Source organism: Protopterus annectens, chromosome 8.part0 (genome assembly GCF_019279795.1).
Source record: "Protopterus annectens isolate FY-2018-M chromosome 8.part0, PAN1.0, whole genome shotgun sequence".
NCBI lineage: Eukaryota > Metazoa > Chordata > Ceratodontiformes > Protopteridae > Protopterus > Protopterus annectens.
In genome coordinates this window covers 135214969-135230027 of record NC_056741.1, presented here as the reverse complement: position 1 = coordinate 135230027, position 15059 = coordinate 135214969, and the positions used below count along the sequence as shown (strand labels likewise).

The 15059-nt window shown below is 38.1% G+C and overlaps 1 protein-coding gene across 1 annotated transcript in view; it reads left to right on the top strand.

The window, feature by feature from the left end:
- The window catches only part of LOC122808674 (alpha-2-macroglobulin-like), a 1311252-nt gene that overhangs the window by 151213 nt on the left and 1144980 nt on the right, over positions 1-15059 (top strand). The window contains exon 2 of the mRNA XM_044079652.1: positions 14026-14209. Coding sequence (XP_043935587.1) covers positions 14026-14209 — 184 coding nt within the window. The remainder of the gene's footprint in view (positions 1-14025; positions 14210-15059) is intronic.

The window sequence follows — 15059 nt, the reverse complement described above, 5'->3', positions numbered from 1 at the left end:
TATATATACATACATTCAATGGTTATGATGCATTTTTTAATGTTTTTACTGATAGTTTTATTTGTCATTATTTTAATGTATAAGTGAGCTTTTAAAAAGTGGCTTTGGCTACTGTTTCAGTGTGAGAACAAGGTTTTAAACAGCAGTACTAAGCAACTAGCAATCTTTGTTTTTCACTTCAAGCATTTTATTGGTGGCTTTTTAATTGCTGCTTGCATAAATTGAGGGAGGGAACACAGGAAGCTTATCTGATGAAGTCTTTTTACAGAGGAAAACGTATGTGCCATTGTGAACGCTAATGTCCTGTGTGTGAAACTGTGGAAAATAAAGAGCATTTTTATTGCCTTTCATTTCAGTGGGGTGCTTCCTACAGCCTTGGACTTTTTTTGTTTATTGGTAGAAATGTACTTGTAACGTTTCTCTCTCTCTCACTTGCTCTATCTCCTTCTTTGACTCTCTCTCTCTCTCTCTGTCTCTCTAAATATAAATAAATATATATATATATATATATATATATATATATATATATATATATATATATACATACACACACACACACACAAGTTTCCCTCTTCACTGTCTGTGTGTGTGTGTGTGTGTGTGTGTGTGTGTGTGTGTGTGTATGCATGTGATCGCCCACTCCTCCCTCCCACCCTATCACTCTTCACTCTCACTGTGTGTGTGTGCTTGTTTGGGTTGTGTGTGTGTGTGTGTGTGTGTGTGTGTGTGTGTGTGTGTGTGTGTGTGTGTGTGTGTGTGTGCATATGTGTGTATGCGTGTGTGTGTGTGTGTGTGTGTGTGTGTGTGTGTGTGTTTGAAAAGCTGAAGTAGAAGTATGGAAGTCAAACTTCACCTTTAAGGAGGCGGAGTTTGACTTATGTACTATCTTTTCACTTTTCTGTTACAGTCCGAGTTCTCACAATGTCCCATAATAAGTTTCACTTCAGTATTAAAGCTAGGGTATTAAAAATTAAACTATCCTTTACAGATCAAGTTTGCTCACTCAAAAGCAGTTAAGACAACTATTCGAGAATGAGCCTTCTCTAAATAAGATCCCATTATGTGGATTAAACTACCACTACAGGTCAAGTCTCAAAATACCCTTGAAGATTTCAAAAATATTCTAAGAGACCATGTTTATAATGAAGCCATATGCAAATGTTTTAGGGACCGTCGTTAATTATTCTTTTTTTTTTTAATACATTTCTGCACTAACATAGCCATACATCTTTCACAGAACTGACATAATGTCAGTCTTTTGTACATATCTTTTATATATTGTATGTACTTTATATGTTGCAAGTACCATTTTTGCATTATAATCTTAATTCCCATAAATCCCTTCCTGTATATGGTGTAAGTTAAGTTTCACTATATGTTTATTCGTTTTTTTTTTTTGCATTTCCATTGTGTTTTGCCTGCATGCATAATGTATGTATTTGCTATGTTCTTCTCATATAAACTTCTGCATTTAACTCCTGTCTTTATTGTTGTTTGAATCTAGATTATGGCTGAAAAGCGTCAACAGGCCAGCCCACCTACTAGGTTAACAGATAATAAATGAATACAGCCTTAAGACTACTAAACAAAAACCCCATACAGTAGTCCATTAACCACTTTCCAGTTTCAGGTATGACCCCTTTCACCACAGACCTTTGTGACTTACTATTCAAGTATGCAGCAGTCCAGTGCCATAGGCTTGGTCTTAACCCCAACTCTTCTCCCCTGCCTTTGGGGGACTGAGACAAAGCTCTTGCTGAGGTAACTGACATTTTATGGTACTTCCTTGTAATTTTCAGCTTTAACCCAATGACAGAATGTATCAGCTTTGACTGACAGCTCCTTCTGGCATTGAAACCATGATAGTTGTTGTTTTCCATCTATCATCTAGAAATGATACTAGTCATCCATTGAAGATTCTTTGTATGAATTTCCTTGTTACTGTTGTTAAAATAAAAGGGCCATAGTTCCCAGATTTTTTATGTTCCTTTTTGTACAAAAATGGTACACTTGTCATCCAGTCCTTTTATATTTCTCAAATGGCACATGGCCTGTTGAAGATCTCTGTCAGCACATTTGATGACAAAGGAGTGAGATTTCTGAGGGATCAGGGAGATAGCGATGGAGTCCTTTTGTTTATCCTCCCTAAGGGCAAATATTTCATTCTCTGTTTATTTGTATCCTGGTGTCTACTCACTGTTCTTCTGTTCTGTCTTGTTTTCCCCACGGCATGGCCCTCTCCTCTTGCTTTCTTTTGTAAAGACTGAAGCTATGTACTCTTTCAGTACCCATGTTTTTTCCACACACTTCTGTACTCTCACTCTCATCATGACCAAACCTGGTCTATCCCTCTCTTTTTTCACTCTGCAGTGTACATAAAAAAAATCCCTTGTTTTCCTTCTTAATCATTTCTGTTAATTCCATTTCATCTCTTTTCTTTCCTGCCATACCCATCTTTTTTTTACCTATTTACTAACATCCACCACTGCCCCCAACTTTCCACCCCTTGTAGGGCTTATCTTTATCCTAATTGTTAACCTTACATTGCTGTGTAGCCATAGTAGACTGCTTGTCATTTCACCATTTTGCCTATTCCTCAACCCTTGTCCATAGCTCTGAGTACATCATTCTTCACCCATCACCATAGTTTGTTTACTCTCTTGATGTGCTTTCAGTATTCTAACTCATACCCACGATGGTTGCATACTGAACAGTAATATTAGAGCACGTCTAGTGGGAAAACTGAGGAAATGTTATAACAACTCAAAATCTATCAGTTTACATAGAATTCAGTTAATGTCTGGTAACTACATTGACTGGATGCCAGCACAGAAGACATATGGAGAAAGGAGAAGACTGATAAGAAAATGTGAATGAAAGGCTCTTGTGAAGGATGTTGCAGATGTTCAGCAAAAAGATGTTCACATTTCAGCTTTAGTGCAGGAGGTAGCGTCCAGTAATTTAAAGGGAAAACTAAATCAAATGCAGTCAGAGGCATTTAAAATATATGAGATGCAGGAGGAATATATACTGTCAAATGACAAAAGAATGGAAACAATAAAAGTTTTTAAATAGATGTTTAGCTGAGCTGAAAATACTGCAGAAGTCAAAGGCTTAAATGAGGGAAGACTGGATGAACATGATGCTTCTCAAGAGCAACTGTTGGCCTGCTTGTGGTGAGGAAGCTTCCCCAGACCCTTTTCAGTATGCGTGCCTGCAAGTGCTTAAGTTCTTCTCAAATGTTTGTGGTGCACCTGGGTTAACAGGCATGTTTATGCTTTCCAACTGAAGTACTTAGCTAACTTTGTGTAGTCTAGGGATCTAACTGAAGTAGTGATTGCTTTTACTACAGAAACTGTTTTCTGTTACGTATGCTGTTATGCTCACAATAATCTAAGGGACTAATTGAAGCTGGGACTGCTTTTACTGCATAAACCATTTGCTGTTAAACATGTTGTTATGCTTACAAGGAATTTGGCTGGAGACTTGTGTTAAGTGATGCTTCTTAACTGGTTTTGAATGTTTTTTCAAGGGACTAACTGAAATAGTAACTGTTTTACTACATACACTGTTTGCTGTTAAATATGCTGTTATGCTTACAATGGGTTTTTGTTGGAGACTTGTGTAATGTAATGTTCCTTAACTGGTTTTGACTGTTTTGTGTACTTGCCTACAGTATCCTTTCCCTAGCTATTTGTAGAAGCTGCAACTGCACATATTCCATTTACCAAAGCAGTGTTCAAAGTTGCCAGACACAGAAATTCTTGCGCCCTGTTGACAACTGGCAAGATTCTTTGCCTCTATTGATCTGTTTTATTCTGCATTACTTAATATTTCAGCCTGCATAAGCATGTGTTCTAGGTTATCCTCAGATGTGTTCTAAGCAGTAATTGCCTACTGCGCTATTTTGAGAAAAGTTGACTGCATAAGTATGTGTTTTACTGTTACTATAATATAATTTCTACCTGTTATCAAATCCATTACAAGCACTGAGGTCAGCAGTCTGTACGTTTATCATCTGTTGAACTTCTATTTGACTTGGTCATTGCACGCTCACTCTGCAGACACCACAGGTCCCCTTACAGCCTCTCTAGGTTCCTTTGTACCTCTCCTAACAACACACATCCACATTGAGTCAGCTTACACTCACTCCTCTTACTTTACAGTAACTGAGGTGTTGTGCACTTCGTAATTACTAGCCATATTCCTAACATCACTTGTTATCTCTTTTTTTACAACACACTTGGTCTACCTGCATCATCGCAGCTCGGGCCCCCCCCCCCCAGCTACTGCAACATTGCCAGATAAAACCACTGCTACGGTCTGGTTTCTCCCTACAGTTATTGCAAGCCAAGAATAACATTTTTTAATAAGGATACCTACAAGACAAATCTGCATAGGTGATTGGATATTTACAATGCGTGCTATTAGCAGATGTGGTCCTTAACAGTTATGTTTTAAACATTGTGACTAGTTATTTACATTTCCTTTTACAGCACATCCTGTAGCTAACTAATACCAAGGGGCTTGACTGATTGCTTTCTCCATAATCGCAGTCTAGCTGGCCCAGCTCCCTGCCCCCTATTTTCACCCGTCCCCACTACTTCTACTACTTTTATTCTAACCCTTAATCACCTGACCAATTCCCCAACCAGTAGCCCATCCCACTCATCCTACCTCCCTCCCACACTGATCCCACACCCAACAATACATTCCCAGACAACACAACTCCACCTTTACACACAACCAACCAGGAATCCTAGTTGTTCTTATCACCCAAACTAGTAATGTGTTACCAACACTCACATCCCTAACACTAGCTCTACTAGTGCTAACCTTCCTAACTTCCTTACAAACAGACCAACCACTGCACAGTTACCCCATCACACTACCCACACTAGCTCACCCTCTCAAACCCACTCATACTTCTACATCTGCCCCACAATCATAAATCTTACAACTACATATTACTCACTACCAAAAATGACACTATCTCACCACTCTAAGAAAAGCACACATAGACCAAGCTCACATACAGTTAATATTAAGAAGCATATACTAACACTACTACAAACTCTGCTAGCCTCTGGTGACACTCACCCAAATCCAGGTCCCCTCTCAGCCAGACAAACATCTGACCTGCTGATCCTAAATCTCAACATAAGCATTATCAACAAGCAAACACACCTGCATGCATTCATACCCCACTATAACCCTGATGTACACACCATCACAGAGAGCTGGCTTAACTCAGTATCCAAGATGAAGACTTTCTTCCCCCAGGGTACAATACACTTAGATCTGATAGAACAAAGAGGAAAGGAGGAGTAGCCATTCTCTATAAAAACATCCTTGACCTCCAGCTCCTGCACACCACACCACCGACATTTCAAAATGTTGAAGTCCTATTCTCTGTCCTATCCATAGGAAACAACAAGAAGATCAATATAATATGATGCTACATACCTCCAGCCAACAATTCACACATGATAGAAGACATCCTACACTGGACAAAGGACAATCTACCTCAGGGAACAATCCTACTAGGAGGCCTTAACACTGACTGGGCAGCCTGTAACTCCAGCAGCCCCTCTACACATATCAATCTATATGGGTTCTCTCAACTAATTGAAGAACCAACAAGAATAGATAAGAAAACAATGAAAGAATCCATACTGGACTGGACACTAACCAACTATCACAAACAAAACTACTCAGTAGGCTGTCTCCCAGATGACCTAAGTGATCATCTCCCCACCTTCCTATTCCACAAACATTCCAATCACCCTAAATCAGTAGTCTACAAACTCATACGAGACAACAGTAACCTTACCCCACAAGACCTAAATACTGTCCTAAGCCACTGCAACTGGAAACCACTATGGACACTTGACTTAGACCAGGCAGTAGACTACTTTAATACTACCTTCTCTAATATCCTTAACAGTCTAGCCCCTAGTAGAAAGATCAGAGATAAAGCCAACTATGCACCCTGGCTATGTAGGGACACTAGAGCCTTACTAAAAGCCAGAGACAAAGCTTGGAAAATCTGGAAAACTGACAAAATCCGTAGCTCTAGGCAGTGCTATATACAGCTTAGAAACAAGGCCAAGGCAGAATAAAAAATAAACAAACAAAACTATTATCTTAGCGCCCAAAGCAAATATTCAAATAATCCTCAAAAATTCTGGCATGCCATAAATTCCCTACTTAAGCCAGGCAAAATCACTACTCCAGCACCCAGCTCTATTAACAATACCCTAGACATAGCTTCTCAATTTAATAGCCATTTTACAGAGTCTATATTAGCCCTGTCCAGACAAATAATCAAAAATAATCTACCTTAGTCACAACCAAACCCACCACACATCACCATGTCTTTCAGCCCGTCACCAGTGCCCACCTCAACTATCAAAAAACTCCTCCAAAAACTAAAGCCAACCACATTGGCAGCTGACACCATACCTGCTGCATACCTAAAAATGCCTAGTGACTCCCTATCATATCCTGTCTTCTTCCTAATCAACTGTTCCATACTAGAACCCTACATACTCAAACTCTGGAAAGTATCTCACATCATCCCTCTCCACAAAGGAGGTAACTCCTACGAATTCTCCCGCTACCAACCCCTTGCCATCCTTTGCCCCCATCCAAAATTACTGAGAAATGCATACACTTAAAAGTGATGACATTTCTCAGCACACTCAACCTACTATCAACCACACAACATGGTTTCCGTCCACATCACAGCACCACTACAGCCCTTCAATCCTTCAATAATCATATAAACCTTCACAGGAATGATAAGAAATATGTATCAGCCATTTTTGTTGACCTCTCAAAAGCACCTGATATGGTCTCTCACTCCATTCTACTAGACTCAGTGACATCATTATTCTTCACCTCCTCTACTATAGCCACGTCCAGAAGTTACCTATCTGACAGGCAACAATCAGTCCAGTGGAAAGGAACTCTGTCTCCACAACTTCCAACCCCCATAGGAGTCCCACAGGACTCTGTACTGGGCCCACTATTTTTCTCTATTTTCACAAATAACCTCAACAGCTCTACACAACATGCAACACTCATACAACATGTGGATGATTCAACCCTGATCTACTCCACCTCATCCCCCACCACCCTACATAAACTCACTCAGGATACCTTAACTCAGTAGAAAAATGGATATCAGTTATCCAACTGATTCTAAATCCCAAAAAGACAAAACGGTTACTACTTACCCCTAACAGATCAAAAACCTCCCTCTCTTTTACCATAACATCTAAGGACGGCACCATCATCTCCCCTTCTAACCACACCAAACTTCTGGGCATTGAAATAGACAATAATATCCATGTTGATGTTCACATCTCACATACCATAAAACTAGTACACAAAAAGCTAGGGTCCCTATATAGACATAAGTCCTTTCTCTCACAAAAAGCAAGAGTTTCTCTTGCACAAACCCACCTCCTCTCAACTCTATTATATGCAGCACCAATCTTTACCCAAGTCAGACAAATTGACCTAGACAAGCTAGAATCCTGCTACAATAAAATAGCAAAGTCTGCTACTAACTCAGTCTATAGAACCCATCACTGTACTGCACTAAAAGAATTTAAATGTCTTCAGCTACCACAGCTACTTAACTATAACCAGCTGAGCACAGCCTACAATATTCTCAAATATCCTGAAAACCCCCCTCATTATCCAACCTACTTACTGTCTACACTGCAAACCAGCACCTAAGATCTAGTGAAAAATCTCTTCTCTCCATCACCAAGGCTAACAACAAGGCAGGGAAAGTGCTCTACTTCCACAGCATTGCCAGAAATTGGAACTCTCTTCCCCTATCTGTGACCACTGCCCCCTCCACATCCATATTCAAAAACTCCCTCATATCACATCTTCTCAGTACCTGGTTATGCCCTTATATCACATAACCCTACCCACACTGCTACTAACTCCCAAGCTGCCCTCTGATTACATACTGGATCTCTGATCCCCTGGAAGAGTGGTATCTGAATAAGCACTCTAAAATTTAGAATTTTACTTCATTGTCTTTTACCTATGTCCTATATCTTCTTTTACCTGGAGTGTTTTTATTAACTTCTTGTTAAATTACTATGCACAGCATACATGATGTAACCTGTTCTGTGTAGTATGCTAGATGCACTATAACTGATATTGTCTTTATACCTATGTTCTAGATTACCTGGAGTGTTTCTTACTAATTTCCTGTTATATTACTATGCTCAACATACATGATGTAACCTGTTTAGTGTATTATGCTGGATGTACTGTATTTGTATAACTCGATGTCAGAGCTTTTCTCCCCGGGCCTCTATTGGAAATGGACCTGATCCAGTCGGAATTTCCTGGTTAACAAATGTAAAATAAAATAAAATAAATAGTAGTTAGAAGACAAAGCATATGCAGACAATTTTGGTACACCAGAGAAACTGTAAGGAATCTACTACATTAATTTTATGAAAGTGCAAATAACCAACTGCACTGGTATTCCACAGCAGGATTTGATAACTGATGGGGCACATTGTGTATAAGCTCCAAATCTGGCCAAGAGAAAGCAGTTGAAACATATTAGTAAGTATTCTGAACTGCCTATTTCTAAATGCACTTCTGCAGTAACATAGCCATACATATTCCATAGAACTCATATAACTTATGATATTCTTCTCTTCATGGTGTATGTCAAATTTACAAGCCATTACAATACAGGACAATCAAAATATTATTCCTAATGTATCAAAATACAAATAAAATATGAGGTGGAGATGTATTATCTGTGACTGCTGTATATGTCAAAGACAGTAAAGCTAGCAAGTACTTTTTATTAGTTGTACGGTATCCAGGCTTTACACTGTAACAAGGTAGGAAAAGCTAGAAAGTTAATATAATGCTATTCATACTTGGGCTACTGGTATGGAAGATGTTAAATTGCATTGAACAAAGTATATGTTAAACTAAGATAGTTTCTCTTGCTTTATATATTTAAGCTATAGGCAAGAGTTTTTAAGCAAATATATTTGAAAAGTAAGAAAAAATGGGGAATGGCTTAGGAAATGCTTGTTTTTCTTGTATTTGTAAAGTCGTTAGCTATTTTTCCATTACCACATAAGAAGTCTACAGGTTCAGACAATTAATCATGGGAGGACTCACTAGTGTGTTCTAAATGAAATTGCGATGATTCCTTCCTGCATCTGCAAAGTAAGTTACTGCTTTTACTTGGAGAGGAAAAGCAATTAATAATGAGAGGTCTGAACACTGCCTGCTGAGTGAATTGTATAAAGTACAGTGCAATTAGCATTTAAATGTATTGGCAATGAGTTCAGAGAAAAACAAATTAAGTTTTAAAATGTGGGAAGTCAATCATTTATACAAGTACTTTCCTCCCCAGCAGCCTTAGTACTTTAATACATTTAATACAACAATGCACAGTTTAGTTTATTTATTTAAAGGTGACTAATGCACCCTTTTTCTTAGGGCTAAAAGTGAATGTTGACTGAAAGTAACCATTTTTTTCATATCTGGATGAGGTAGAGATAAGAACAGAACAGAGAGCAATTAGTGTGAGTGGGAACCTAGGCTACACCATGACTTTAGCACAGATAACCATAATTTTATATTATGTAATGTCTGCGGTTGCACCTGTTTAATTGGGTCAATTGCTCAAGTCTGGGGGGGTAAACATGGTCTAAAACTGCACATTTTGTGTGCTTGTTCTCTGTTAAAATGGGGTGGGGTATGAAAATGTATTTTTTTTTTTATTTGAGTGTTCTCATGGAAGCAAAAGTCTTGAGACGTGACATATATTCAAACGGAGATGAGAAGGACAGAAGAGATCTGCCAAAAAATGTGCATGTGATAAAAGTTGGAAATATGAATTCTGAAGCACTGTCATGCATAATAGGTAGGAGTAGAAACTTTCTATCATACACAAGCTTACTAATACCGCTATGTTAAATGGGTTTAACATGGCCAGAGATAGAATTAGCATATCTCCGGAGATCTCCGTTGCTTATTTTAAAGCTTCATCTAGTTATGTTAATTTAAGCAAGCTGTGTGTAAAAAAGATTGAACAAGCAAGGTCTTGCTTTTTAGTGTGTTAAAGACCATTATGAATAAAACATTAGGAGATGCTTACAAATAAACGGAGATGTCTGTTGCTTTGTATTTTGAAACAATCATAACTTAACTCATTTAACTATAATCATAAAACAACGGAGATCTTGCTTCTCGAATGACACACACAACACTGAGCTGAGCGGGCGTATCAGTACATAGTTCCGCACCATGGAATGACATCTGCGGAAGGAAGAGACGGGCACATTATGGCATTATTGCCGTATTTAAGAAAGTAACGAACCTTCTTTTTTATCGTGTAATATAATGTAAGCATAACCACACTTGGGTGGGTAATGCTAAATGTACCCACCCACTGGCTTTTTTTGTTTGGTCCAGGGCTTAAGCCTTGGGACCAAACCATAACGATGGAAATAACATTACACCCAGGCGTGGGTTATTGCTATAATATCTACTCAGACAATGCTATCATGGAATGTAAATAGCATTACAGGTATAGGGAAAAACAGAGTATATAAGAGTTATATTAAGAGGTGTATGGTGCAAATAACAATGATACTGGAAGCATATCTGGGTACAAATGAGAATTTGAGCTTGACAAAAAAAAGGATTTCAAAGTGGGCATTCAGCAGAATATTAGGAAAAAAGGAAAAGGTGAGTGTTAATACTGATTGCAAGAGGGGCTCCAGTAGTGATAGGCAAGGGAAAACATAATTGTAGATCTGCGGTAGTGAGTGGATATTTGCAGAGAAGAGGATTATCTACCATGTGTTTATAATCTACCTAAAACTGTTAATTTGGAGTTTGAGAGATATTGGGATAAAAAAAATAATCTTTAAGCAGAGAATGCGGTTTGAAACTTGATTTGCAATACTGAGGGGAAGCACTTTACTATCTCAAAATACTGAAATCTCGAATTTCAGTATCTCAAGACAAAAGTGCCGAAAGTGCAGCTGAGCAAAACTGCACTTGATCGAATTTGAAGTGTCAAATCCGCAGTTGTGGTAGTGCGCTACATGGGATTTGCTGTGTTTGTAAGGTGCGGTGTGCTGTGGGATATGGTTTGCCTGTCATTCTGTGGATATAGCTGTAGATTCAGGTAAGTGCTGTATTTTAATGGTTTTGGGTAGGGATTTGAGTGTATGTGAGTGTGTTGGGAAGTTTTAGGTGTAAGTTAGGGTAGGTAGGTAAGAGTGTGAATGTGTAAGTGTTGAGGGTGGTGGTGTTTGTCTGTTTGTGATGTGTGTGCAAGGGGAATATGGAATATGTAGTGGTGGGTTTAGTGTCTTTGTCTTTTTTAGTGCAACCTCGGAGTTAGTATATATAAGGTGTGGGGGCACAGCCCCCACATGGGGGGGTGCAGGGGGGCTTGCCCCCCTTCTTATATGTAGGCCTTGTTTGTGTATTTGTGCTGTTGTGTTTGTGTGCGTTTTGTTGGTTTATTGTAGTGTGGGGAGGAAGGTGTATGTATGTTTGCTTGTGTGGTGGAGGGTGTATTTAAAAGTCACGATTTAAAATTTTGTGCTTTTGGGGTTTCTATATTGTGAATGTTCGGCTTTATAGTCTCAAGATACTGAAATCTGAGATTTCAGTATTTCAATATTATAAAGTGAATCCTACTGAGAATATATCAGTGTGACCAAGAATGGAAATATAACCAAAGAACATAGAATTCTGAAGACATACAAGAGAATGTTTGGTATGAAAAATATGAATTCAGTAATATGTACTAAAGAAAGATAAAGCCTGAGTGCCACTGAAAAGGAATATACTAAGTTCAGAAATTAATATTGTTCTACCATACCAAGAAACTGGAAGTGATGGTGAATTAGGAAGGGATGGTGTGAAGAAGTAGGCAAGAAATTAGGAACTAGGAAGGAAGCAGTTATAGAGATACCTTACAGCATTGTGGGAAATATACCTCTCAACCTCTTAAGCAAAGAAATCTGGGCAAAGCCAAAAATAATGTGGGGGAAGGGGCAAAGGCCCCCAAATTTTAAAGATTGTTCTTGTAAACTTAGAAATTTGATAGAATAAATGTTTTGTGTTACTAATTTTCTGAAGGATATATAGTCTGAAATTCAAATGTCTGTTATTATTTAGTGACTTCCACCCTCAATGATATAAAGGAAATACTGAAAAAATCATGAAATTTGCAGTGCAGTAGAGAAGATCATTCACATTATTATTATACAATCAGTTACACGGCAGAGCTGTGACTTCAAAACTTAGCCAGTCCCAGCAGTTACAAATTACAACATACTCTTTTTGATAAGTCCTGAAGTCAATAGTGCAAGTCAACTGCTACAACTTTTTATTGCATAGAGTCCTCAAGAACTGAGTTAGGGATACAATGTACAGTTAAATGTAATTAGGATGGTACTACAATTTTTATAAAAAGAAAAATCAGGTAAACATAAGATTCAAAGACGAAAAATGAAAAAAAAAAGAAAAAGTATTCATGTCTCTGCATGTGAGGGTTTAGTACAACTTGCAGTTTCAGTCTGTGTGGTATTTTGCCTGTGTCTTTGTGAGTTTTCCACATGTACTACCATTGTCTTCCACCCTTTAAAACATGTTGGCAGATTGGCTATACTAAATTGTATAAATGTTTGCATTTACCCTTATCCTTGTGGCTTGGGCCATCTAGGAAGGCCCAGTTCACCTAGCAGTTATCAAATGAGCAAATAAATGCATAGAATACTGTGGCTGGTAGTGGTCAACTAATAATCTGCAGATTATGAGGCCCAAAGGCAGAAATGGAGTTGTTTAAGCCTGTATAATCATTGTCACCAATGTAATGGTAGGTACAGGGTGGTTTACACCCAGAAGCAGTCAAATTATTTGAGTGGCTTATAAATTAGTTGATTAAAATGCAATAACACCATCCACCTGTCATGTTAAGTTAGTATCTAGACTGTAGAGAAATAAGTGAAGTGAATTTTTTAACTAAGGAAAGAATGATGTTTAGAAGTGGCAGAAGTTTTCCTAAATAACAAGACTGTACAGGTAGGATTTAAAGATTGAGGAAATAGAGCAGAATGTTGTAGTCATTATGAGGAAAAGCAATTTTAAATGTATGTAGCAATAACTTAATCATAAAGTGAGGTGCATTTCAATTACGTCATTAAATTAGACAAAGGGGTTTTAAAAAAGTTGTATAGTTTTGCTTATTTGTCAAAAACTACATAAATGATTAATTGTTACCTAATGCATTAATGAAATATGCAAGTGCTGACTTAACTCATCTAACTGTACCTTCTCTGTAACTCATTTAACTGTGCCTTCTCTGTCTCTCTTGGCTTTGTTTCTTGTAAGATTAAATCATGTCACAGAGGGTTGTACAATACAGTTGAGTTATTGCATTGTCAGGAACTGTATACCACTCATAAACTTATACTTCCTCACTTTAGTCTGGACTTAATCTGGTTTTGCATTTGTTTGTATTAGTTGAATATAAATGCATCAGAGCAAAATCAAAGAGGTTTTGCTGCCTAAAGACCGTCTTTATATTGTTATTTGGCTTCCAAAAGCCTTTTCAGTATTTCACAGTTCTGAGTATAAATAGGCATTTTTGCACACTCTAGGCCTCTCAAACAACACCATGTTTCAAGTCAGAAGAATAAAACACTGACCTTGTTGGGTTCTCATCATAATTTGGTGTCATGGTAACTTATTTTTGCCCTTCATCATGTTGGTGAGAGTGTTGCCTACATGAAATTGGTGAAAGAAGCAATCCCTGTGACATTACGGTAAATTCTGGCCAAGCAATACATGCAGAAAAATTGCTTGAGGATATGAATTTATGAAAGATGTTGACACAAATAGTTTTTTCCATATCGTCTTACATATGGGATTAATATTTGCTATGTATGTCTTGTTCATGTCAATAATTACATATTTCCATTTCTTTACTTTTAGACACTTCCTAGCAATATTTCCAAGAGAAATACCAGCAGATGGTGATACAAAAGCCTGCATCCACCTCAACTACCTGAATGAATCCCTCCATCTGACTTGCACTTTGCAGACAAAGACAGATAACATCACACTGCTTAAGGAGTTTGTCACAGACACTTACTGGCACAGATGCATCAGTTTCCAGGTATGGATAAGAGTTTATAAAAGCAGACCTCAGTATATCATGATTACTTTTAAAGAACTAAAAAATTTTCATTTAAAACTAGTGAACTTAGTTGGCACACTGGCATATAATCTTGCCCATGCCATGAAGTTACAAATGAAATACAGTGGTTGCAAATGACAAAAAATTCAAGAGTTTTTATTTTTAATTTTTTTATTTGATTTATTTGTTAATTGGGCAAGTGAACTGGTCCTTCTTGGATGCCTTGCAACCATGACTCAGTACACAGAGAAAAGTAAGTAAAATGTGTATAGACACCTTAGTGTAGCCAGTCAACCAGTATTTTTTAGGAGGCAGAAGAAGACCTGACTACCCAGTAAAAATTCACGCAGACATAGAGAGATGATAATTATGTTCTGGTAAAAGTGAAATTAAGAACTCAGTATACTCCAGAAATATTTTTCTGCTCCGTGTTTCTTTATACAGTTCCACAGAGGTAATGATGCCACATTTCCAGGACCACAGGCCAGGAGCTCCTTTGGGCTTGGAAATGAAACAACAGTCACGGCTGCTGTTTTTGTCACCCTGTGGTAATTGGGATGCAACTGAAAGCATATGTGATGCTCACAGAGTGAGACCATCAGGCTGCAGACTTCCTATGCATACTGACATGTCTGACTAGCATGTCTAGCAGGAAGTCTTCCCAGGCAATATTATAGGTATGCTTGTTGTACATTCCCAAAATCTGCCTTTCAAGGAGAGCAATGTTGTCAGGCATGGTGGTGCAACTGCACCTTTCCTGACCAGATCCAGTAAAAGCTGACCTAGGCAGCTGCTTAGTGCCCTGTGTTGGTTGGGGAGACCCTGCTTT